The sequence below is a fragment of the Lepisosteus oculatus genome, chromosome 11 (genome assembly GCF_040954835.1).
Source record: "Lepisosteus oculatus isolate fLepOcu1 chromosome 11, fLepOcu1.hap2, whole genome shotgun sequence".
Lineage (NCBI taxonomy): Eukaryota > Metazoa > Chordata > Actinopteri > Semionotiformes > Lepisosteidae > Lepisosteus > Lepisosteus oculatus.
The window spans coordinates 11,478,480-11,506,070 of NC_090706.1; the positions used below are offsets into that span (position 1 = coordinate 11,478,480).

The window sequence follows — 27,591 nt, forward strand, 5'->3', positions numbered from 1 at the left end:
GCCCACTAGCCTTTTATTTTTTTGAAAGGTGGGTAAATGTCTGTTTAAAACAGGATGAAATAAATGTCATAGAAAAGGTCTGTAATAAGAGGAGACCATTCTGCTCCTCTACTGTAGCTCATTTAGCTAATTTATTTGAAGGTCCGAAGAGGCGTGTGCATGAGCCAGTAAAAACAAAAAAACTTTACAGTGGGACCAAATTGTTGCTCTCAAAGCTGGGCAGTATACATTTTCATGCATGTACATAGGAGAGACAGTCCAAAATAAAAAAATAAACATATACTTTGAGTTCCTAATCTTTTTAATTATGCATCTTTTACAGCTTTCTATTTGTTTTGAGTGCATCATAATTACTAGTTTAGCCTCATTTCAGCAGGGAAATTCAATATCAATTGGTATCAGAGAAAGCTGCCTATGATTTGCGCATCATCAAAGAGCTTTTTAATTTATTGTGCCTATAAAATGCATCCTCTTCACTTCACGTTACTTGCAGTGGAAAGCTGGGAAATCAATAGAAATCTTTAATCTGCACATTGGGACTTGTTCAAAACATAGATTTACTGATTCATTCAATCATCCTTGCATTCATTGTCACTAATCAATCATCATAGCATCTTTCTCTGGTTTACTGCACTTACAACTAGTCAGGAAAGTGTAGCAAAAAAATGTGTAGGAGGGTAAAGGAAAATTTACTTTGCATGGAGGCATAAATATTTGAAACAGTCAGGTGTCTTTGAAATAAAGGAGATGCCTCACTTCACACACTGAGAACTTCTACAGAGTTTGTAGGTCACCTTCATTGTGAGGTTATGGTCTCTGAAGCCTGCCAGTTTTTTCCCCAATACAATAAAAAATAAATATCAGGGGTCCATGTGAGAAAAGCTTTTTTCTTCCACAAGTGAGAAGGGCCGAGACTGTGAGTCAGGGAGATTATAAATGAATCTGTCAGGTTTTTTTTTCTCCTTTTCGCCGAAGCTCGAGGTGAGGAAGAAACGTTTCCCTAATGGTCAAACATTCCGAATGCCTAGAAATCTGCTTCTGAGACAAACCCTTGTGAGCAATTAAGCACGGAGCGTCTGGTTTTTGCAGTGTGTGTCTCATCTCTTACTTACTTAACTTGTTCCATTCTTCACCCCTCTGCTCTTCTTAATACCACCTTCCACGGTCTCCTCTATTGTTATTGTTGTATTGTTGTAATTATAATTGTGTCCTATCTTGTGAAATCTTCTTATTTATTGTTGTAGTCTTCTTATTTATTGTTATTGTCATCCTGTAAGGCGCTTTGAGAAGCCACCTTTAAAGGCGCTATATAAAATAAAGTTTATTATTATTATTATCTCGTCAGGTCAGGACTTTCCCTGAATGGTTCAAATGTGCATCACGGTCATCCAGTGTTGTGACGCTATTCTCCAGCAGAGTCTTGCGAAGTTCCACCTTCTTGAGCGCCAATCTGTTTCTCCTCCCATGGGCCAAAACCTTCCAAAGCACAAAACCTCTGCTGACCGGAGCAAAATATGGAAAAAAGGTTTTCTCCGCAGATAATCTGAAAAGCGCTACTGTAACTCAGATGGTGTTCAGAGGAAATCCTGATTAAAAAAAAAAAAGCTTAAGCCGGCTGATTTTAAAGCTGGTCGAGTTGATGTAAATGACAAGACAGATGGCCTGTCTTCTTCGTCGATGCAGCACCTCATCCTAGAAGCCGAAGAGATAAGATTGGGGTAGAGAGGAGCCTGAAAGCACTCTGCTTGTGGAATGGGTCTTGCTTCAGCATTCCTCTTCTTTTGAGCTTTCCCTTTTTGTTACAGGAGCTGTCTAGGACCCTGAAGTGATAAATGCTGTGTAATGGTTTCTTCCAACTTCAGCTTGACTGTGTTTTTATCATTAAAACGTTAAGCCCTAGCCATTAGGGACACATTACCCTGGGAATAAAAGCATACCGTCGTACGGGTTGAAAAAAGATTCTGTTTTCATAACCTTCTTTATTAAATCCCTGCTATACCCAAGTGAAAATGTGTGACATTTTCATCAAAATGACAGCCTGGTTTGTCATCCTGTTTTTTGTCTTAATTTGGCATTTTAGGCTGGAGGTGTGTGCCAAAGCCTTCTTTGACTTCTTGTCTGAGTGGGACATGTTTTTTCTTTATCCAAACCTTCAGCAGTATTTCGTGTTTACAGGCTTGCCAAGTAATTGTATGGTGTGCCTTCTCAAGACCACATGCTGAACAGTTGCTCTTTATTCATTGAGGTTTAAGCTCACATCCTCCTCAAACCCATTCGCACTTACAGCCCAGAGCCACACTGAATTCTTTGGTTTCACTCAAACTGAATGTGCAACACTCCCTCTGGATGAGAACAAACCAATTGCAGTTGGTTCCTATGCATAGTGATAGTAATGTTGAGCAGTGCAGGTTCCTGTTTTTTGAGCTGGGCAGAAGCACCTTGGTCAAGGGTGAAGAACAGTGTGCCTTCTGGGGTTTGAACCCACAACATTCTGATGTCAAGTCTGGAGTCCTAATGAAAAATCTGTCTTACCTCTTTTTCAGTAGTTTGGACAAACCATAATTAAGACAGTGAAGAGGCATGATTCAAATTTGTGAACTTTTTTATGTAACTTGCCTGGCTAAGCTGAACGATAACCTGTCTGTAAGGACTTGACTGTCAGAATGCCCCTCTCTCCTCACGTGCAGACACGCACAAGGAAGGATGGACCAGTGAGTTGCTGCGTGGACAACTCTCCTGGAAGCATGATCTTTATACAGTGGCAGGCAGAATGAAGTGAGATTAGGATTTGACCTTGTGGCATCATGTGGGGGTGTGTCCAGTGTGGAGGCAGAGCCCTGGTGGAAGGGCGACGCCTTGCCTTTGTAGTCCCAGCTGTCCCGGCTTCTACAGCTGCCACAGCTGGGCAGGTCTTATAAAGGCACACTAGACACTCCCCAAAGGGAAGGGCAGGGACATCCCCTGGAGGGGGAGTTTACACTGACACTCCTGAATGGGATTGCGTCCACATTTTCTTTGATGCCGCATGAATCAAATGGGATTGTGTTCAGTCAGTGACAATCAGGAGTTTAAGGCAGTCCAAACAAAGGAAGAATAAGATAATATTTATTTGGCTGGCATTTTTATACAAAGGGATAATAATAATAAAAATTAAATGAAACGACTAGGCCATCTAGCCCATCAAGCTTTTTTGTGACTTAGTGGCTAATTGACCTGAGGATATTTTCTAGCTTGTTCCATACTCCCACAAGCCTTTGTGTAAAGAAGGGCTTTTCATCACTGCAAGTTTCTAGTGATTTAGTGCTATAGAAAACATTTTACTTTTTCTCAAAAGATCTCACTGACCTGGTTTAAGCAATGCAGCTAGGGAGTGTTTGAAGACCACTGAAACTCCCTGTGTAATGCTTAGAAGTCTGATGCTTTCTGTCCCGACTGCTTCTGAACTTAATTTCCACATGAGCCCTACTGGTCTTGTATATAGTCTGGTCCTGTAATATATTGTATGTAGGCTTGAAGAAGCCTCCCTCGTTGTTCTGATTTTGGGATCTTTGTGTCCTGCAGGGGGCCTGCAGGGGGCTACTATTGTGGATTCCCTGGACACTCTGTACATCATGGGTCTGCAGGAGGAGTATGAAGAAGCGAAGGAGTGGGTGGAGCAGCACCTGGATATGAACTCGGTAAGAGGTCCTCTTAGCCCAGTGGTGGGCAGTTCTGGTCCTGGTAGACCAGCCTGTGTGTCTCCAGGTTTTAAAGGTGTCTTCAAAGCACCAGCAGCTGAAGAGCTGGGAGAGGCAGTTTGGTGGGTAAGAGCTGTATTGGAATGAACACCTGCTGATGAACTCCTACCCCCCCCCCCCCCCACCCCACAAACACATTCACACATACAGTATCTCCACCTCTGCATTCCCCACTCCTCAAACTAGTCTTTACCTGCCTGGCTCACAGATGTTACATCTTTGCTGAGAAGAATCTGGGCTCCCCACTGAGAATACTGTGCCTCTGAAGACTGAACTGAAGACCTGTTTCTAGGCTATACTGTAAGTCAGAGACAGGCTTGTTGGAAAATTGGGTGGAGATTTTTCTCAAGTAACATATCTGGGTATCTGTAAAGGGCATCACCCTTTGTGTAAGGAAGCACTCCCCGTTTCCAGAGCTAAGTACTCTCTCTTCATTTACAGTACATGTCATCATGGTTTCTTGATTCTTTGTTCCTAAAAAATCCCATTTCAGTTACATCAAAACTGTCCAAATATTTTAGGATTTTCAGTATTTCTATCAAGGCACCCCAAATGTTTGCTTGATATAGGTTTTGCAGTGACTGCATTGAACTGGGACAGAACTTCTGTAGGTCAGAACTGGATCATAACGAAGATTTTTTATGTAGCACAACTGTTAGAATGTCCAAAAAAGGTTGGAGTGCCTGTTTTAGACTAGCACAAGCAAAAAAAAAAGGCAACATTTTTTTATATTAGAAAAATAATATAGTTACATCTCTCCTAGAGTCAAAAAATCTAATCCAGGCTTGATAAATAAGGCATTTAGCTCAAAACAATTGTCAGTTTGATTTGTACATAAAGAAAAATCAAGAGAATACCATTTTCCAATTAAGATATTTTCAATAGGTTCCTTTCTGCTTTTAGTAATGCCTGTCATTTCCAAGCATGTCAGAAGAGATCATTATGAAATATTGAATAATGTAAATGAAAAAGTACAAAAAAGCCCATCTCAAATGCTTTTGTCAATAAGAATAATAACATTAACCTTTGAACCTAAATTTCATTCACCTTAAATTGGGTTACTTTATTGACTGGAGTTTGCTGACTTCAAGTAAAAGGTGACCTTGATTACAATCAGTGTTGTTTCTGTGAGAGGCGGCTTCTTTTCTTGTGCTTTAGTGACAAGGGATTTAATGAACATGAGGCAAGCCAGATTCTTCAACAAATACTTCTGACTGTTGGGAACAGAGGCCATCAACCCAGGCCAAATAGAAATATCCCTACTGTTAGAACCAAATAAAACTAAGGGCTCATTGTTTTTATTTTTTTTTTAAATGGTTAAAGAGCACTTCAGCTTTAACTCATTACATGTAAAATACATTACATACTGGCTATGTGCTTCACAGATACAGTGTACATTCCAGGACTTAAGGGAATGACTTATACTTATAGACTGAAAAACTAGATCTTTTTAGTCTTGGACAGAGATGACTCCAAAGGGATCCAATACAAGTACATTTCAAAATCCTCAAAGGCATTGACAAACTCAGCTCACTGGACTTCTTTGGAATGAACAGTGAAACGCAACCCAGAAAACACAAGTGAAAACTACAGGGAAGTACATTTAAAACCGAGAACAGCAGGCAATTCTTTATCCAAAAGGTTGCAGGAGTATGGAACAAGCTTGTTGCAGCTGACACCCTGGCTGCTTTCAAGGAAACGGTTACATAAGATCCTTGAATCATCAAGCTACTAACTACTAAATAAACTGGATGAGCTGAAATGCTTACTCGGTTGTAACTCCTTCTTATATTCCTACTGTAAATGCTTCAAGTTATAATTAAAACAGTTTATGTCCTTTCTCAGTACTCAAATTCGAACAGTGTGGCATCATACAGCACAATGAAACTAGCAGTGCGCTAACAAGATACAGTACCTGGTTCTGTGTTTGGTGTCTAAAGCGGATTTTAAGACCTTAAGCCATAAAATTTGATAACAGACCAGAGAAAGTCATTCATCTCATTGTGTTCATTTAATTTAGTAGCTCAACCCCAAATCACCTGATACCAGTGGATCAGTTTTAAAAACATCCCCCCATGTTCTGACAAATGGCTCTCCCTGTTTGAAGGCGTGTTCCTCTTGTTGCTGTGCTTTATTTCCCTCGGGTGCTTTGCTTCATTGTGGTGCTGGACCATGGTTAATTCATGGATCAGATATGGGATTTTGTCACACAAGCCCCTTTGTGGGTTAGAAGACATGATTGTAAGATGACTGCTGGCCGGAAAGCACCTCAGGTGAGCACAGGGTGAAGAAACATACTGCTTAAAGCAAATAGTGACAGCGAGGGAATAGAGAAGCTTGCCAGCAAGGCCTAAGAAGGTTACATTAGAAACAAATGACTGGAAAATACAGTACAGCAGTCCCAACAGCACCAGAGTCCAGACAAACACTGCTGTCGGAATGACACTCTCATATGTAGTTCTTTACAGGCACAAATATGGCTGTCACTGCCTTCGGAGACTGGGTTGTAAGGAGCTCATTCCATTGCTGAAAGGAATTGTCTTCTAAAATAAGCTAGCGGAATAGAGAAGGGAAAATGTGTGCTTTTTTGGTTTAATAGTATATTTTCTTGAAATGTCGGGGGCAGATTGGTGGTGTTGATGTGTGCGTAGGTGTACGTGATATCTCTTTTTAGGAAAACATTTGTTCTGTGGTTCAGTGCAAATGAGTAAGATCCGTTTCTCCACTTGTCCTCTTCAGGAATTCTACACGGTTTGTGACAATGTTTTACAGATTTAATGCATTACCTTTGTATAGTATGTAAGGCCAGGAAACGAAAGACACACACCTACAATAAACACATGAGCCAAGAGTGATTTGAAGCCATCTAGGGACACAATACTGTAGCCCCGGCCTGTGGGACTGAGTCCCTGCTGTTACCTTACTAACATTACAGGTTGATTTGCGTACTTGCTGTGGACCCTTTCACCCTAAACAGTCCTCAAATTAGAAATGAACCTCAGGAAGGTGATCTCTGGTCCAAAGAAGGTAGAGGAATACCGGTCTAGACCATTTATAACACATCATGGGTAGCTTAGCGTGCTGGTTCGTGGTTCATAATGTAGGGTCGCACAAAGTTGCAGCACAGTTCAATGAAATTCTGAACTGAGTTTTGTTGCAAAAACATCAATTTCTAGAGGGGGAAAATTGAAAAACATGCTTTGCACTCATACATTTATTACCAGCTTTTATCCTTTTTTTCCTTAGGAGAGAGACCCTTGCCTACTTCTTACATAAAGATTCTTACATAAAGATTTCCATACTTATTACAATGGTTATTTTTGACAACTCTTATCCCCGCCTTCCACTTAGTCTGAAATGTCACACACAACAGGCATCTATTTCCCTGCTTCAGTATGCAAGAGCAAATTTAGGATGAACCCCTCCTACAATTCCTACAATTCTACAATTCAAGTCTGTTTGACATTTTATTATTCTTTCTGAATGTTGCATTGCTAGCTGTTAACCACGTTGGCTTGGATGGAGCAGGCTCTCCCCTGACCCTCCTGCGCTGTTAGCTGGGGCTGTAGTGTGACTGACATTGACAGCTCTGTACTGTATAGTTACAGGTGGAACAGAAGAACATCTCTGTGCTGTAAACCTTGGGCAGGTACTGTACCCTGTCTGACCTTAGCCACTATGGGAGATCTTATCACAGCCAGAGTGCTGACACAGCCCACTCAGGACCTATTATTTCTGTTCTTTGGCAAGACAAGAGCTGTTGCTGGTGGAGCCACAATTGTGCATTAATATATTAAGCAGATGGGATCCCTTCGTGTTCCAGCGTGTTGTAGTAATGTTGTAGTGTGTTGACACAGCTCAACACCAGGATCTCTGTTAAGAAACAAGCCATTGTGGATTTAATTGTGGTGGTGTCCAGTTAGACATCGGCCAAGAAGCAGTAGAGGAGCTCTTTGAAGGAATGCAGAGTCTTCCCGTACAGGTGCTTTCAGAAAGGAGAAAAGAAAACTCACAATTCTGTAAAACAATTTAGTCACAATCCTGTCTGCCCTGTTGAGCTCCATGCTCAGGGAAAATTTGCCATTTAACTTTTGCCTTGCTTCTCATCCATGTCCAAGCTTGTCTTACTTTGGGCGCTCTTAATTCGAGGAAGTTGATCTGTTTTAGAGGCATAATGTGTTAACAAGCTAATCCTGTTAATAAAGCTTTTAATCTCATTGGGCTTCGTTTAGCAGTTTAAACAGGAACAGACCATAATATGATTGTTATGGCTAAATTTATAAACCCACAGTTAGCCATGCTAATAAAGAAAGCAGAGCAACTCCCACTGAGAGATGTGCCAGAGGTACAGTATGTATTATTTATGTAATTTAAGGGAAATTACTGTCAATAAACGAAACCTTGGTGTCCTTGAAGGCTTCTTACAGTGTATCATGTTTTTTCTTATGTGCTCTTATGTGGAGCTTGTTAAATCCTTCTCAGAAAACCACTCGAGTCTTTGACTTGAGCTAAATCAGGCTGGAGATTTCATTATTGCGATAAAGAAAGGACAGATGCAGTCAGTAGCTCACCTCTCACTCACTTTCTCAACAACAGCAAAAGGCTTTTATTTTTGGAGATGAGCAAAATTTCCATACAAAAATATAAATTTCTATGATAGGTTAGTAGCAGTTTGTTGCCATATAAGGTACAAAATGAGACAGTTTGGACAGTTTACTGTGGTCAGCTTTGGGCAATCCGCCAAAGTCCTTGTTCCCACTTTATGAAGCTAAATCAGGCATAAGATGCAAAAACCATACCACCATTCATGAGACCCCGGCTGTCTGAAGCACGGAAACAAATCTCGCAGAATTTGCAGACTTAATTTTGTAACATAACACCTCAAGAAGCGTGAATGCTGAATACCTTCAGGCTGCGTGATGGGGTGGAAATACTGTAGCAGTGCTGCCTCACAGTTCCAGGCTCCTCGGTTCAATTCAGGCTTCAGGAATCTGTTTATGTGGATTTGCATGTTCTGTGTTCGTGCACTTGTACAGTGCTCCACTTGGCTCCCATAGTTTTGATTGGATGTTCTAAATTGTCCCTTTCGCCATGGCCCTGTCATAAATGTTTAAGCATGCTACTCTAAGAAACACACACTGTCAGAGCTAAATACTCCTCATTCATACCATCCAGCCCACTGTCAGATGCTGGTCACTCACTGTGGGAGACTTCAGCAGTGATAGGAGTGACATAACATCAACATTCCCCTAGTACTACGACACCTGTTACACTCTCTGCCTCTAAACGATCTGACGCATGGCTCCACTGAGTCCCGTTTAGCTCCTTTCCAGCTGGAATTCGAAAGCCATCTCTTAGGCATCTCCCAGCCGTACAGTTTCTCTCCAAAAACAACGCAGTCCTCTGTGCCATAACAGGCCACCTCCCTGACTGGGAACTTCTGCTGGGAATTCTAGAGATTGGTATTGCTCTGATAATCACTTTACTACATGGCTTGTTACACTGGCGAGCAAGGACTGCGGCAGTGACCTGAGCTGATTCATTCCAGTCTAAAAACTGGGGGAAAACCTGAGTGTTTTGTTGAAGCGGAGTGAAATGGAATGGGTGTAAGAACAAGACGGACAAGTAAAGAACAGGCAGGGAAAGAGATGATCGGTCAACAGGGCAGTAAAGGGGAAGTAGCCGGCTGAAGGGACAAACACCGACACTTGAACTGTGTCTGCTGCAGTGAAGCCGTCATTCGTGATCGATAACCCCTATGAAGAAAGTGGCCTCATAAAACAGTGGGAAGCAGTCTTCCAGCATGGGTGTCAGGACTGTCAGGAAGGCATTTTAACCAAAATTTATAATTGCCTTTTTTGTTTGTTATAGGGATTTTAGTATTGATCAGCTAGGAGTGCATGAATGATCAATGAAGCCCCTGTCCTCAGTTCATTAGGTGAAGCCATTGGTCATTGAAACATAGATCAAAAGTTAATGGTCAAAGTGCTGGCTTTCTCTTAGTCATTGTAACATTTTAACAAAACACTGCAGCCTAATGAGCTCTCTAGTTCTTTTCATTTACTGTACATCCTGTGCTTGGATATTCATGTCTGAGAGTCCACCTGAACTGAACAATTTTGTCAAATTTGGAACGATCCATTTCTTCTTGTAACATTGTGATGTCATATTTCAGCATCTTGTTTATACCTTTGATGGATCTGTTTTGTAGATCATTAGTAAATGAGCCTGTTTGTGCACTGCAGTTAATGAACACTTAATCTTCCGTTTAGCTGATAATTTGAGTCTAAGCTTTTCTCTCCTTACGTTCAGTTTAATCTTCATGACCATGAATACGTTGACAGGGTGAATGGAATGACCTGAAAATTCAGCATTGGCAATGATCTTTTCTGGTTTATAGTCAATTTTGATTTAGCGCTTAGTCGCCAATCAATTTTGCTTAGTGCTAAAACTCCAGAGCCATACACCTGTGTTCTGCTCTGATATCCTCCTCTCGGGTCTGTGCATCTCTGGACACTCTGTCACGCCAAATAAGGTTCCATTATGCCTTACAGGGAAAGCTGGCACTGATTTGATGAGTGGTGTGCCTCTCTCACTGATGACACTGCAAGATGACACTTACAGGCTCCCAGCAGGGGTCACTGTTGCTCAGTAAACTGGGGACAAGCTGGGGAACTCATTATATTGATCCTGACCACCACTGATCACAAATACAGGCCAATTTTAACCTGGCAACATCCAGAGCATGGGAGGGCATTTCTACTCTGAGAACCTTGAGTGGTTGAGACAGCTGAGACCGCTCTCTTTCTCAGACTTAGGTCTGCATTAGATTTGATCCATCCACCCACTGCAAGTTTAAATTACAGAAGCCGATGCCAGGTATCTACACCACAAAAGGAAAAAGGATCTGCCAAAGTAGATTGCCCCAACTAGTGCTGCTTTTTCCTTTGTAATTACAGAATGGGTGGACGATTCGATTCCAATAGTCCCGGCAGAAAGCAGTTACGGAGACAGTTAAAGAAGACATTTTAGATTTTTTTTAGATGAAGATAATATACTGCATATATATAGAGAAGTATGTATGCTGAAGTATATAGACACTGAATAAATATGAGTAGATTAATAGAATATGCTGAAAATGTTTTCAAAACAGGGAGGCAAAAATAAAAATGTATTCCTATTTTATTCCATAGTTGATGGACATAAATGAAGTAGATAAATGTTGCAGTGTGTAGTACAAAATTAAAGTGAAATTAAGGTGTTTATTTGTGCTTTTACACATGTACTCATGGTCGGACAAAAAACAACATGGGGTATTTGAAATTCAGAGGAATTAATCCCTTTTAATTTTTTAGAGGCTGAAATCATGTTCTAAATCTCTCCTAGGTCCTTAATGGGCAATTTCAGGTATGTGCCTAATAGATACTATTGTGTGATTAACATTTTAGCTTTTTTTTACATTTGCCTTTTTGATTTTAAATGACAACACTGATTATAATTTGGAGACTTTCTGCTGTTGTAGAGATCTGGCTAATTATAGTGATTGGCAGGTTTTTTAAAATGACAAAGCATCCCCTTAAGTGGATGAAATGCGTGTAATAATAAGTTTAGGCTTAATCCATTTTAATAGCTCATTCTGTATGCTGCAAGAGCTTCCAAACTGTAGAGTGCTGTTATGTTTTTGCCCGTACTGCATGTTCGGAAGAAATTATGCAGTTTTTCTGTCATGCAAATATTTAATATTCTGTTATACTTCATGGCAGGGTTCTTTTGAACTGAGACCGGCCTCAAATGCTAGATGGAAATGATGGGAACTTTCTCTGAAAAAATCAGACAAGTTCAAGGGTGATTATAAAGACATACAACTGCATTATGGAAACTGTGTACTGTGGAACAGCAACATTTTTAGCATATGCTGATAGGACCATGGGAGAAACAATCCATGGGTAATGACTGTTCAAACTGGAATCCTGTGTTATCTCCATGTGACCACTCTTCCTGTCCATAATGTCCATGCATACACTGATGAAAGCCAATAGGATAGCGCCCCCTGCTGCACACTGCTCCCCGTTGTTCCCTGAATTTGAGCAAATCATCTATCCAACAGTTTTCTAACCATTCTGTCCAATACAGGATCAGGGGGGAGTTGGAGCAACAGCAAGCAACAAGCACAAGGCAGGATACACCCTGGCCGGGATGCCAGTCCATCACAGGGCACACAGTCACTCACATTCACCAGGGCCAGTTATACCAGAAGCCAATGAACCGACCAGTACATGTACAGTATGTCTTTGGACTGTGGGAAGAAACCAGAGCACCCAGAGGAAAACCCAGATGAAAACAGGAAGTACAGTACATATAAAGTCTGTGTCGTTGAGTGAACTAGTTGAAGTTTAATTCTTGTAATGATAAATGCTGTCATATGATGGCCCTGTGAGTTCATCCCAAACTCATTTTGTAGAATTATTATTTCCAGTGATATCTGACCTCCGGAGCTCAACCTGCTTTTTATGTCTGTAACGTGGGAGTCTGTATTGCTTGAGCCCCTGTAGAGAACAGACCTCTGAGAGGCTTCTCTGATGGATTTGTGAGCTCAGATATTACGTCTGAAGGACCATTTTAGGCACATAGCATTCTTTTTAGAGCACAGGCTCCTGTTCTCATTATTAATCTGCTTGTTGTTGCATCCTACTTTAATTCACCTAAGGGGCACAATGGACATGCCGGCTTAGTCTCTAACGAGCGAAAGATTTAAAAGACCTGCCAACTCTGCATGGCCGGTCTCTTCAGAACCAGGGTTTCGAGCACTGTCATCCTGTCACCAAAAAAAAAACTTGTTTCATACAGGAGGAGAGGCATACGGAGGACAGAATTTCCTACGTTTCGTCTCCAAGCATAATCATTTGCTTCTGTATGCAAAGTCTCGATCAGCCGTAGCAGAAAAACAAGCTGTCATCTTAACATTTCACTGTGTACATAATATAGGTGTTAATTTGCAGAGTATCATTTCCCATGAAACTTTCTCTTTTACTTTTGGGGGGGGGGAGCTTATAGTATCCAAGTATGAGGAAAATTCACCCCTGTGTTTTCAGTGTTAATAGTTTTGCTGTAAAATACAAAAAATCAGACTCGGTACGTGTAAAATCTTTTGACTTACTAAATTTCCACAAATCATCAGAGGAATAGAGAATTGCCATTTGTGCAGCTGTTGCTCACTACACGATCACAGACATGACACTCGCTGACTTTGTTTAATTAAAGCCTGCCTTGTTCCCTTCCAAGAGCATGGCACCACCAGCGTCTGTGCTCCTGCTGCTGCTGATCTGTGCTCTGAAAAGGCTGTTTGATCTGCTGCAGGGATAAGGCACGTGGAGGATAACGGTTGAGTGGCCTGGGTCTGGCGCAAGGCACGGAGCAAATGTGGACTCGATATTTCAAATGCCTTCATCTCAAGCAGCTGCGTAAATGTTGGAGTGAGGTTTCTGTAGACCTTCCCCCATACCTCTCCATAGGTCCGGATGTTGAGTAGCGGAACCCAATCTGACCCGACCCAGACTGGAACTGTTTTCAGAGCTGTTGTCGAGGAGTCCACCGGGATCTGTGCAGGTTGTTGTGATTCCATGGATGGAGTGTTTCTCCACCGACTTCCTGCAGTTTAGTGGATCCAGATGGTGGGATCAGTTTGACTTCGGGATTTCCAGTTTAGCTGGCAGGTGTCCCTGCTCTCACATTCATGACCCGTCTGCTCTAAAGAATGGACGCACTTCCTGTGTCTGAAACACATGGAAAGCGAGAGCCATACATTTCCACTGATTTTCTGTTCCTTGATTACATGCTGTAACTATTTCAGCGAGGAAAAATCAAAGAAGGAGGATCTGATTGTGAGTGACAAAGGGGGTGAGGTGTTCCATCTGCATTGCACTTTGGAAATGACAGTAGTTATTGTTGCACCGCTTAACTTAATTAGCATGTCATGACATGATTCCAGTATTTGTATGGAGTAAAAGGTTTCTTCTGACAAGCTCTCCAAAGCAGGTTGTAACAAGAAGATCCTGATCTCACACATTGTATTTTAAAAATCTGCAAAAGACGCTTTTATTATTGTGCTTTGAATTGCTGTTATTGTGTGTTTTGGATTATAATGTACATATGTAGCTATTGTCTGCTGTTTAACCATTGCATTATTTTTTTTGGTAATTGTGATTTCTGAATAAGGGAAGTACTGTATTTATTGCATGGTGCGTTGGAACACTTGCCATGAAAAATGCTTTAAAAATGAATACTTTGATTGATTGACTGGATGTTAATTATTTACAAGTACCGCCAGACTATTGTGCTCCAGATTCCAGGAGGGAACAATTTAACAGCTCAGCTCTGATCTGTAAACAGGAAGTAAAATAGGGGAAATGTGCAGCTGAACTGTGAGTGGCCCAGAGGGCCCTGAAGGTTAAAGGTCAGCACAACATTATTTACTGATCTTCTGGAAAAACAATCCCTTGTTGCCTGATCTATGCTATCATCCTACAACTTAACAGAGCTCGGAGTGCAGCCTTTTTCATATTTACTCATACAGCCTACATGTTAGCAGGAAAATCTTTCAGCTTTCTCACTGCAGCTGGGAAAAGGATTAGACCTGGTGTGGGCAGAAGCGAGCAGGAAAGGTTACCCTTATACACAGAGGAGGAGGTGGGGTTGTGGAAATGTTTTAGTTTTGTTTCCTTCAAATGATGGAAAAAAGCTCAGAATGTAAAAGAACCCCTGAGGACCCAAAGAACAACACAGGCGAGGGATTTTTCAGGTCTACAAATCAATTTCTTTTCGAATAGTTGGCTCACAATGAAAAATCTTGTTTTTATATAAGCAGTGTTCAAACAAGCAATCTTTTGCAGTAGGAACTAAGTCAACTGATGTACAGTACATGGCTTTCAGACATGACTCCCTAGTCCCCATGAGCACTCTGACAGACAGTGAGATGTATAAAACATTTTTAAAAAATCAAACAACCCCCTCCCAACGTTCTACATAATAAACTGAGCTGGAAACAGACATTTACTGTGAAACAAATCAGCGTGAATTACTAGAGGGGGGAAAAGCAACATTCAGGACAGTTCAAGATTCTTCACTCACAGCTGATGTCCCTGGTGTAGACTTTGTGAGCAGGCATTTCTCACTGTGAATTAGTCTGTTTATTCAGATCTTCCACATGGGTCGCCGAGATATTTATCTGCCCGTGAAATTGTTATGCTAAGTAATCCTCCTGTGAAGCAGTTTGCAGCCGGTTGTTGGGATAAAACTCCCATTTTTATGTTGAAATAATGGCTGGGTTTTGAGCCTTACAGCTCGTGAAAAGCTTGCATGTTAAATCTGGCTGGCTCGATGGTACATCTTATCCGGGGATAGCCTGGCCATTGAGAATCAAATGAGATTCTCGCCCTGAAGTGTTTTTGTTTTATTAAAATGAACCAGGACTTTGAACAAAGCAAAGTCAGCCAAAGGGATTGTAATATAGAAAACTTCAGAGTGGTGGAGGTGTGTGTGTGTGTTGGGGGAGGGCGGAGGGGGAAGTACTGTAGAGTTGTTTTAGAAAAAAATCATAGTGTTTCATAGTCTGTTTCACAGATTGGTTTCCTTTACCCTTTTTGGAGCTAAATTCAGTAAGGAGATACTTACAGTAATTCACCAGGATTGTGATTTTAGTCATTATGACATCTTGAGACATACCGGGGCTTCCTGCTTAGCTGGGAGCCATCTTTAAAAGTTTTTTTCCACCACCTGAACCTGATTTGACCTGTATCTGGGCCAGACAAAGAGGAAGGTTCTCATGCATGGAATGCTAACAGCCTAGGAAATCAGAATTCGGCAGAGATCCCCAATTTCCATCCTGGACAGATGCTGTATCTACTGGAATTTTGTTCAACTGGGTTCGTAGCACATTGAATCACATCCATTAGTGACTTAATTCCACCAGTTTAACAGCATCTCCCAGTGCTTAAATGAAACCTGGAAAACCTGCGGACACATCCTGCCTCCAGGCCAGGATTGGGGACCCCTGCTGAAGGAACATGGGGTGAATGTACTGTGCAAAACTTACAAATTGTTTTCTTTTTGAATCTGTGTTATCAAGTCCCCTCATAATTTCCTGTCTTCAGAACTAAACGTGTTGAGTTGTTTTAACCTGTTAGTGCAATTCCTTTAAGGACAGTCAACTGTGTTACATTTCTTTAAACAGGTTCCTGAGCAGTAATAGAATTTTTATAAAATGAACACAAAAGATTGAATCGAGTTCTAAATAAGGTGTTTCTAGCCAGTGTATTTTACAATGTCAACCAATTCTAAACCAGATTCCACAATTACGCTTTGTCAAAATGAGGCTTTTTGCCTCCACCTGTGAAATCACCTGGAAAGTGAAGATCAGTGGCCTTTACAAACTGTCTGGCCTCTGAGAGCTTTGATCGGCACCCAGATTGAAATGTGTGACTGGGCCCAGCTCTTCTTTCACTTGTCTAAGGCTGAAAGAGCAGCAGTTAGAATCTGCACTCCTTTTTATGGCTCAGCTTGGGGAGAAGCTGAATGGATTGTTGTTGCATCTTTTCTGACATTTCACTGTTTGCAGTCTTTTTAGCTCTTTGGTCAGACTGACCACAGCTAGATGCGAGAATTTCAGTTTGTATAGGTAGTACCTGTACCTAATCAAATAATCATATTTATCCATTGATTCTTCATATGAACTTGCTAATATTTCAGTAGCAGTCGGATCCACTCAAGAGCCTGTGGGGAAATTGCATTGAACCTTTGAATCTAAGCAAAGACAAGTGAGTTTCCCCAGTGAATGAATGAAAAAGCCGCCACCACAACCAAAGGCTCAGGAGAGTGTTTGTGCTTGATTCATGTCGCCATGACTAACTTCCATTGTCCCCAGCAAAGATCTGTGCTCTCAAGCCTGATCCTTATTTATTCAAGCAGAGGTACTGCCCTTTCCAACATGTTACACACCTCCACACCACACTGCTCTTATAAAACAAACACCCTTCCCCAGACACAGTGGAATTGCTGGCCTCATTTACAGCTGGCCCAAGGCCATTACATGTACATCAGCCATGAGTGTGGTCATCTGCATCACTGGATCGCTGGGAAGCTAGAGACTATCCTGGCAAGCAATGGGCACAAGGCAGGGTACAACCTGGATGGGATGCCAGTCCATCACAGGACAGACAGACACACAAAAAAAGATATTCCCAGAAGCCAGTTAACCTACCAGTATGTCTTCGCACTGGGGGAGAAAACCAGAGCACCCGGAAAAAAACCACACGAACACGGGGAGAACTTACAGTACAAGCTCTACACAGACAGCACCCCAGGAATCAAACCTAAGGCCCCAGTGCTGTGAGGCAGCAATGCTAGCCACTGCAGCACCATGCCACCTTGCCTCATTTGTAGTGTTGTGGTATTTGTGTGTGTTATTTTACTTTTGGTGTTGTGCTGTAATTATAGAAATTCAAAGACAAGGCTGCTTATTTATATAATGGAGATACTGTGGAGGGAGGGCAAAGAAAACCACTGAGATATTTGTGTCAATGAGTTCAGGCATGCTCACAGAAAAAATTGTAAAAGCATCTATTTAAGGAAATGGATGGTATGATGACAGTGATACGATATGTGTGCAGAGTAAATTGGTTCTAGCTTCACAGTTAACCATTGTATATTTTCCATATTGGAAGCACAGTTCCCCCCACCTGCTCACCCACCTCTGGATATAAGCAGGTGACACCCCCTCTCAGAGCCCTGTTTCACATTCCCAGATCATAAAAACCTGGATTTTAGGTTCAAGGGGGGGCAGGGGGATTGTGTCTCTGAGCTAAAAGTACTGGTCTTTCTTTGTACACTGCCAATACTTAACGCTCAGTGTCAAGTTTCTTAATGAGAGGAAAAAAGTCCCCAGAGACTATTTGGAATTCAGTCTAGAGATTGTAGTTCTGGATTGCGGCCAACCATTTTCATTAAAGCCGGCTGCGGAGCAGAATGTGAATCAGTGTAAACATGCAGTGCTACTGTGGAGAGACACCTTTGTACTCCTGTCTGTGAAGAGCAGAGAGGTATCTGTAGGCTTTTCAGTCTGCAGCTTACAGACACAATGCACCTGCAGCATTTGATGTATGTACGGACGTTTCTGCTCACAATGCATCTGTTCTGTGTAGAACATCTTCAGATGCGTGCTCTGAAGGGAAAATATCCTTTGCCCTTTTCATACCTCAGCCAGAAAGTGTTCCAAATAAATGAAACGGGTGTTTTGACAGCCATCCTTCATCTAGACGGGGAGTGGGCCGTAATTGAGAGTAATACTCTGAGTTGTCCATCATCCTCCTTTTGCTCGTTTTTTTAGTTCTGTCTAATGGGCTGAGGTGAAACTCTCCCTACAAGGGAATGCAGGGAAATTGCAGTGAACCTTTGAATCTGAGCAAAGGCTCCAGCAGGTATAGTAAGTGAGTTCCAGTGTCCTCGAAGTTAGTGCCTTGCACAGTACCAGAACACACCAGTAACATAGCCCACACAAAGACCGCCACAATTTATTTGTGTACTACAGAGTAGGGCATAATGTTTTCGTTTCTTCTCTTTAAAAGTATAACATGAACTGTACTGACTACACCGATTAATCTGGCTCCTTGTTATTGTAATGCTCTGTTCAGTGCCTATAGTCCATAACAATGCCTTTGCTCTAATGATATTGTGTTATGGAGTGCTCCTGATTTAAGTGACAAGGTTTCCTCACCTAATCTGTAGCAAGCCTCACAAGCAGAGAATATCCATCATTGTTTGGTTTGAAAGCCTTTAAAATCAGACCTTTAAACTTTTTCTTTCCTGTTTTTTACATTACATTATGCTTTATTTTGTACAGTATAAAGCCCATTTTCTTTCACTAAACTTTTCCCTTTGCCTTCTTCCATTCATTGTAACGCAGTTTGCAGAGCTTCTAATGGGAAAGGGGTTATTATTACCACAGGGAAGTGGAGGGACTGCTGTTTCTGTGAGAGTCTGACGCGTTTCCTTAGCTGACCTTCGTGTGTCAGACGTAGACCAATCTGAAATTACATTCTCCCAAACAGGGCTGAACCGTTATCCGATACACTCCACTCTGCTCCACTAAGAAACATGACACCAACACATCCAGATTCAGCAGCTCCACAGCTGTGGGCTTCCTGAGATAAACTAGTGTTTTTAAGTTTTTTTTTTAACGTGATCGTACTTTCATTTACTCATCAGTACGCCTGAAGTCCGAGGTCTGTGTACTGTCAGATCCTTAATGACTTCTGCCATTGATTTCCTTGGGGGCGTCTTTAAGACAACTTGATTTTCCAATCACGTTAAGCAAGCCGTTGTTTTATGTACCGGTGATTTAGCTAAATACCCAAGAGACACTGCCTTCAAATGATTAAGTATTAACATGTTCTACTGCCAGGCTGCTCTGGAGGAGAGATCAAGCTATCCCTGTTTCTAGCTCGTGGCAATGTTGTTTGAACAGTTTGGAGGGGGCAATGGGCTTGTCGTTTCTCTTTTTCTACAGGAGGAAAACACAGGTGAAGCTATTTCAAATGTGGTTCTTGTGCTGTGCGCTTGAAGCAAATCCACAACTAAAGGATTAGATTAACATGCAGTGTTTTATGGGTTTTCAAAACGCTGTTTTACTATGTTACCTATGGTTGAGGTTTGTATGGTAAAAATGAAGTTCTTTAGTGCCAGTAACAGGCAAAATGAAAGCGTGCATTCTTAAAACATTTTTGTTTTTCATTCGGGTTTAAGGAGGTGCCACCTCAATCAATGGTTTTCCTAAGGTTTGCAATGTGTTATTAATTATAAGAATTATTGTAAATCTGTCTTCATGGTAAATGATCCAATATCAAGTGGACAGGAAGAACAATCTTTTTTCATTCTTCTTGAAATGAGGTGATGTGCCTATGACACATCACCAAGCATAAAATAAAAGAGATACAAACACTGTGTAATCTGTAGAGGCCAATCACCAGCTTAGATGGAGCTAGAACTCATAGTATGTCTAGAACAGTCTGTCAAGGATGAACAATGTAAATTTCTCAGGAAAGCTAATTACTGTGTTTTACACAGTTCAACTGCAGCTACCAGCAATACCAGCACCTATTGCTGTGATTTTAATAGAACTAGTCAATTTTAATGACCGAGAAAAGGATGGCAGATGGAATAATTTAGCACTAGACCAGTTTTTCTTTTACGCAGAAACCTTGCCAAATAGAGTTTAGCTTAAACAGTAGCTTTGAAAGTATGCAGAGCATCATCATACAGCAGGGTCAATTAAAAGAGTCCTTTCAGGTTTTAGAGGAACACATAATTCCACGGTTGCAAGTGGACATTCTGTGCTATTTCCACTTGTGTCTCTCTCTTCAGAGCATGTGGAGGTGTAGAACCTGGAGTTCATTGTAAATTTACGAAGATGGACATCATTGCATGTGACATTTCAGGAATAACTGAAAGGCAGGGATAGCCTTGTCAAAAATAACCATAGTGCCATGTGTGGAAAAATTCTTACCGTTCCATTTTCGAACTGCTTCATCCATCCATGCTGTGATGTACTGTAGAGCAAGTGGATTTTTGCAACTTTCTTACAGTGTTGCCTCAGCTGCACTGTGGTTCCCTTCGGCATTCTTCTGGGCTTTGCACTGGACCACAAAAATACAGTACCAAGATTTATAATAAGCTCCTTTCAAAACGTTTCTTATTTTATTTTGCGGCCCATATGTCACATAGTGAAGGCAAGTTAAACTGCAGCAAAAGCTCCATAGTGGTGAAACTCGTAACAGTGCAAAACTACAGTGTGAAGCTCAGTGGCAGAAATTAAGGAAGGAGACAAAAAGTGCTTTCTTACAAGCGGGAAAGTGAACATTGAGAATTGGCACAAGACAGAAAAACATCTTCGGGCTTAGAACACAGCGACCTGTAAACACATGACAGTGATTGTTTTTTTTTCTTACAATAAAGGAAAGAGAAACTGCAGTTTTCACAATTCGGCCTTTTTTTAATTGAAAAATGGGGATATGCTGTACAGTATGTGTGGCTCGATAGATGAACAGCTTCATTTCTATCCAAAACTGGCTGTTCAGCAGGCAGAAGAGGCGTTAATTAGATAAAGATGACTTGGACCGTTTTTCTGAACTTGGAAGCATATCAAACTTTGATCATTACCACACATTAAAATGATAGAGTTTTAAGTAGTCAGTGTGGAACAAAGGCCTCTGCAGAAGAGCAGAATTAGTTATTCAGTATGCCATCTTACACAAAGACCAAATTGGATTTGAATAACTATAATGTCTGCTTCATGCAAGCTCACAGTTATTTTTTGTGTGGCTGTGCAGTGGCTAGGTTTGATAATTGTATCAATCTCCAACTCAAATTGACAACCAGGTAGAACTGGAAACTGGTATCTGAATGTTAATTTCAAAGCAACCTGTGAGGAACAAATACTGTAACTACCTTCAACTTCGTTAGAAATGTAGGTTTTGTCTCTCAAGATTAATTAAAGTGCTCATGTCTAGATGACATTTGATTATTAGCCTTTGATTTCTCCATAGTTCATTGAAGAGAGCAAATTTGATCCTATAGTACACTTTTTCTCGTATCTGTAAGTACAGGTATGTGGCAAAACTAGTACAGTTTAACACATTTATATAAACAGAAGCAAAGGTTTCCATTAATTGGGTGATCTTCCTGAAATCGGCACAGCCACCAAGATAATCAACACATATATTTACTTGTTTAGCCAAACCACTCCTGAAAGCATAGCGATTAAGGTACTTTCTTGTCTGTGAGAATGCTTGAGGGAAATGCCTTTTTTAAACATTTTTATTTATTCGATGTACTCTAAGAGATGCTCTCGCCCATGCTGAAAGGTGTTTTATGTTCAGAAAACTGCAACTTTCTGCAACTCAGGTGGGATTGTTTATTCCAGAATTTAAGAGGTTTCTTTCAGGCTAGAGACTGGAAGTTCTTAATAGTACCCTGTTGTGTTGTAGGCCAGTTTTGGTAAGAATGATTAAACAGGCTGTTCCTTCCCCCCAAAGTGGGTCCTAATGGCACTTTAACTGTTATCTTTGAAAGCAGCTATCGATCTCCATAAATTAAATTTTGCTTTTCTAGGCAGCCAACTATTTACCAATGTATTTTTCTTATCACATTAACACATTAAGAAAGTGCACTTCATGCAGTTGTTGTCATGGCACACTAGATGATCCAAGGCCCTGGAGGACTTCTTAATCTTTTTATTTCTGGAGGCTGCTAGATGGTTGAGTTCTCCTCTGATCCAAAGCATGATGTTCAAGTCGATTTGATTCAAGTCGTTCAAGTTCTTTTTTGAGATTTCCCATATCAAAAGCGCAGCCAGATTGGGGCCATATGAGGTGGTCTGGCAGCAGGAAGATTACAGAGCAGGAGACTGGTGTGGTTTCAGCAGTGGACAGACCCTTACCGACCAAGACAAGAAACAGCCCGAAAGATTCTAAGCATTTGTTCTGAGATACAGCCTTGGCTGTAATTAAATGCATCAGTTGGCCTGATACAGAATAGAATTTGTACAAACGCAGGTGGGGCTCTGATTCCGAGTTTGAGTCTGGGCCATGTCACACTAGCGGACTGTGACTGAGATTCTCGCGGATGCGGTGCACGATTGGCTGAGTGCCTCTGAGGGGGAGGGTGGGATTAGATAGGGCTCTTTCAGAGGCACAGAGACCCTTCATGTGTTGCCCGTGGCATGGTAAATGATAATCCAAGGGAAGGTGGGCAGGTCTGAGGATAATGGTTTTGATTTCTCATTCCCCCCTGTGTTCAGGTAGTCGTTCATAGCTGAGAGACGACATGTGAAAAACACACAATTAGCTATTACAAATGAGGTGAGTATAGCAAAGGAAAACTAAATAAATAGCAATCAAATGCATCTACAGTACCTCATCTAAGCAAAATTAAATCATGCAGTAACTTGAATTCAAAACTTATGATGGTTAGGAGATGTACCTCCAGCTGTGGTTGGAGTGATGGCAATTTCTTTGGAAAGGGAAAGAGTAGAGTGACCGGATGACATATTTGATAGCTGATGAGTACATCTCCCGCAAAAGTCATAAACACTGAAATAAGTATCAAGCTTGATTTTTTTTTTAATTTAGGAAAAACCTTGGCTCTTGTAAGATTTAAACCCACGCACGGAACCTGTGTACATATGTACAGTGTGTGAGCAGGATTAAAATGGCTGGTGTTTTTAGAGGAAAAACCCAGGCTTATGTGATTGTAGGAGACCCTGGCTGCCTCCCAGTATGAGCTGCTACCCAGCATGTCTAGTTCTCTATCGTATATGTAGGTAACTGGGAGTGGGCAGATTTTCAACAAGAGAAAAAAGTTCTATAGGGAAGAGACTAATCCCCTGGTATTGACCATCGGAACAATAACACTTAAAAAGGGAGGTAGAAATTTTTTTTTTCCAAATGTTGATTCTCATTACAAGGATTTGGAGACAATTTTCAATTTGGAATCTTATAATAAGGTGCCAATGGCTTATGGCATATGGATTGCTGTGCTTAAGAGATTAAAATTCAAACACATTTGAATGAGCAAAACTCATTTAATCAGTAGATCTGGATGAAGTAGCTGAATTTATGCATCATTTTCAGATTTTGAATATATACTGCACAGTGATTATTTTATGTTCCTGTCTTGACTTGCATTTTTCAATTGAAAATTACTCCCACTTTTAAATTGCACAGGTACTCTATCTGAAGCTCTGTCATTTCGTGTCAGCAGAAAGGGAACAGAGTGATATTTAGTTTTGCGTATTTGTTATGTTGCTTACACAGCTGCATAACTGGATACTGCACTAATCTGCCAGTGGCATTAAAAAATTAATTAGCGAAGCGATACCTCCGGCTCCAATTAATCATTGTTATCTATTTACATGAATCCAGATCAAAGTGAAATGCATCTGGTTATCACTGGGTAGTTGAAAAGAGCTTGACTCAATGTGTAATGAAAGCGACCAGTCCGTGCCTGTTTGTGCAGTATAAAAGTGTAGGCTCTTTGAACTGCAATGTGGTCAAGAAAATAGTTTAATGTCAACTTTCCAAGCATTTCTGTTCATCTCAGCTTTAATCATCAGTTTCTTGCAGTACATAGTACTTGCTTATGTGCACTTTACCTGGAGGTGGTTCATGGAGCTTGAAAGAATTCGCAAAGAATAATGCTAGGATATATTTAATGTGGACAGGACTTTTAATTTTCTTTCATTCTGAATATTGCCTAACCTATCTTTGCAACAGTCATCAATGCTCCTGCTAAACCACAATTAGGAGATCTCTCCTTACAGCAATGCTCTGAGGAGCTCCAGGCACAATATTGCGCTTACAATTGTGATATTGCCACCCATGCAGAACACGCTAAATATTAAACTGACTTTACCTCATTTGAAATGAATGGTCTCTCAGTAAATGTCAATTTAAAAAAATGTAGTTTTTTTGCTTTTGCTTTGTGACTTAATGCAAATGTCAAGACTGCAACCCAACACCTAGCACAAAACAGAACTAACACCAACAACTTGTGCCTATGTGCTCAATGAGGCCTGTGACAGCCGGTGTTTGTAATACAGGTGCACAGAGAATTGCAAAGATGATTCCAGGAGGGCTTGGACAGCAGACCCTCTTTAGTGTTCTAGTAATGTACTGTATGCGAATGGTCAGTCAGAACTGTGATTCCCCGAGCAGGAGCCTGCAATAGAGTGCATTCCTCTTGGGTCAGCTTGATTTGCCCTGGGTATACTTTAAGAGTGGATCGATGACAGGACAGAGAGCCAGGGCACCAGGGAGCATGCAGAGTTGTCAGTGAGGGTCACATCACTCATCCAGTCAGTGTGAAGTCTACTAGAAAGCAGTGTGGGAAATGTCAAGGGAAATGCATCGTGGAGGGAAATATCCACAGTTTTCCCCCATTGTGATACAGTGATATCAAAGACAGATGTCCTATTAGTTAGTTAACAATGATCAATCGTCAACTGGAAGAGATGTGAAAGAATTGTAAGGGGGAAATTTGTTTTTTGGAAGAAAAGCAAATACTGTATACAGTAGTAGGGTGTTGAAAGACAAGGGGATGGCTATAAAGAGACATCTTATAAAGAGGATTGTGATTTGTACACTTAAGTGAACATCCAGGTGCATTGTTTGGACACTTCAGAGCTGTAGCTGTACAATTCCAGACAAGGGCCAGTTAGTCCTACAACCCTCAGCCTACACTGTCTTTGATAGGCAGTCATTATGACAACATTCTGTATCTCTTTCACGCCCCTTTAGCTTCTTAATTTCCCATTTGAAATTGTATTATTTAGAGTCCAGTTCACAGATAAATCATGGCTTTGTTGATAGTGAATGGATTTAATTGGGCCTATTATGCTTTAAACAATTTTGTTCAGAGTACTCAAATGCTATCTTAGGGGTTCTCAATGAAAAAAAAATAACACAGGATTTATCAGTCCAATCCAGTTTTCAGAGTTCTTGCTTTATATTAATTTTTTAACCCTCCCCCCCTAAATATGGGTCTTAAGTGGGATGAGGCTTCACAGACACAATATTGGCCTTCTCATTTTTCTGCTGTGGCAACTCAAAAACATGGAATAAAAGGGTCTGACTGCTAAATATTTCAACTGACAGCGGAAAGAACTTCTTCCCTTGGTGGTGTTGCTGTGGAAACGTGTCCACTGTGTGGTGAGGAGAGGAATAAAATATTTTTTTTTCCTCTTCATTACTACTTGCGCACCTTAGAAAACAAACACCCAGTCATGCCCAAAAGAATTACAGATCTTTTGAAGTTTATTTTGCTCTCTGCCCTGAGTCATACTGTTTGATTTCACACACTGTGGCAGACCGTTTAATAACTCGGAACAAACAATTATTTTGTTGTTTTTTTTCCAATAATGTAGCAGCAAATTCCTACTGTGCTCCAGACTTTTCTTATTGAATAGTGTTTCCTGAGCCCGCTTCATAATTACTGTTTGGCAAAGAGGTATTTCTGTATCTAGAACAGTCGCTGCCAAAAGTACAGTTAAGTTAAAGTGAAGCACCACAAAAAAAGTCTCACTTTCACCTCAAAAGGAAAAGAATTCTGAAAAATAATGTTTGGTTCGCTGAAGCATATAAAAATCTCACAACATGCACAAAATGCATAAAATGAAAGAAATTAGTTTACAGCCTGAAGTTATGTAATTTTGCTACAAATTTTTACCAGTTTTTCAACCTATGGCGTCTTGAATTCAGAAGTCAGCTGTGGTTTCCTCTTTGCAGCATTAAATTTCAAGTCTACCCACAACATCCTGATAGGATTTGTGTCTGAGGGCTCCGGCAGCCAGTCCATAACTGTAATCTTCCTTTTTATTAGAATAATTCCTTTGCAGTCTTTGCTGTTGGGATACGACTTACTGTATGTGCGAGAGATGAGGTGACCTCTGAGGGTGTAACAGCATGCATGTTGGCTTTTCTCTTTAAGGTTGACTTGTGATCTCCTTTTTTGTAAAAATCCAAGACCTTTCAAATAAACACAAATCCGATGAAAAGGTGGTATTGCAGTTAGCGCTGCTGCCTGTCAGTGCTGGTGTTCTGTATTCAGATCCTAACTGCGATTGTATGTCCTCCTGTGTTGGCATGGGTTTTCTCCTGGTGCTCTGGTCTCCTCCTAGGCATGCTGGCCAGGTTAATTGGCATCTCTGGCATCGGGTGTCTCTAAATTGTGTGAGTGCTTGTACTGTATACCCTGCATTGAACCCAAAGAGTGGTATCACCTTTACCCTATCTCTGTCTCCAGGTTGCCACAACCCTTACCAGCAATAAGGGGCTTAATTTTTTAATAGTGGATGGATGGCATTCCAGTGCAACACTTCCTCCATCCTGCACAGTACCAGCCTGTCTGAGGTTCCCATCCAAATTGTCCACCTAACAACTCCAGAAGTGAACACTAATACAGTACATTTCTTAACATTTTTTCTCTCATCCACGAACTTTGCTGAAAAGGTTTGTGTGTTTTTTTTTTTAAACAAATCATGCTTGGCCCTTCTGAATCTGCAGCGACTGTAGCTGTGCTAGATCCAGGTCTCCTCTCTTGGTTGATACTGGCCCGCACAGTGCTTGTTGCCAAATATTTTGGAGTCATTCTGCTATGCTGATGCACCATGAAAGCACAACCAGTTTCTGTTTTACATCAGCAGAGCTTTGGGGAACATACATAGTCATTTCTGGAGACAGCTGTAATTGTCCAACCTTCGCCAGTAAGCTGCAGCTACACAGGAAGAGTGGCAGAACATCTCACAACACAACAACACTGCCAAGATTGTGTTGATGCTGATACTATCCACCCATTTTATAACTGCTTCTTCCAATACAGGGTTGAGGGGGAGCCAGAGTCTGTCCTGGCAAGCATCAGGCACATGGCTGATGCTGACACTACCTTTGAAATATTTATATTTTTTGCAGTGTTTCATATCACCATAAACACTGCCCCAGAACATGTGCATTCCTTTACAACCACTTGTGCAAATTACAGGCATGTGATCATTCATAATGGTTCATAACGAGACATACTTTCATCTGCAGTCCAAGAACACTAGAAGGTAGACTAGAGGTAAATCAGGTGAAACAGAAGGAGATTTAATTCATGGCTTGAACGATCACAAGGACTTTGCAGCTCAGTAACAGTGGGACTGTTATGTTTGTTACATTTGACTACAATATTCTACAAGTGAAAGTTTTCAACAAGGAATAAACCCCTGCGTTAAATCAGTAATACACTTCACAACTTCTGAGGGCTCTTAGGC

General features: G+C 41.1%; 1 protein-coding gene across 1 annotated transcript in view; it reads left to right on the top strand.

Annotated features, from left to right (window-relative positions):
* LOC102687632 (mannosyl-oligosaccharide 1,2-alpha-mannosidase IA) overlaps nucleotides 1-27,591 on the top strand; it is a 213,800-nt gene that overhangs the window by 125,982 nt on the left and 60,227 nt on the right. Inside the window, exon 3 of the mRNA XM_069195584.1 lies at nucleotides 3,562-3,677. Within this exon, the coding sequence (XP_069051685.1) occupies nucleotides 3,562-3,677 (116 nt within the window). The remainder of the gene's footprint in view (nucleotides 1-3,561; nucleotides 3,678-27,591) is intronic.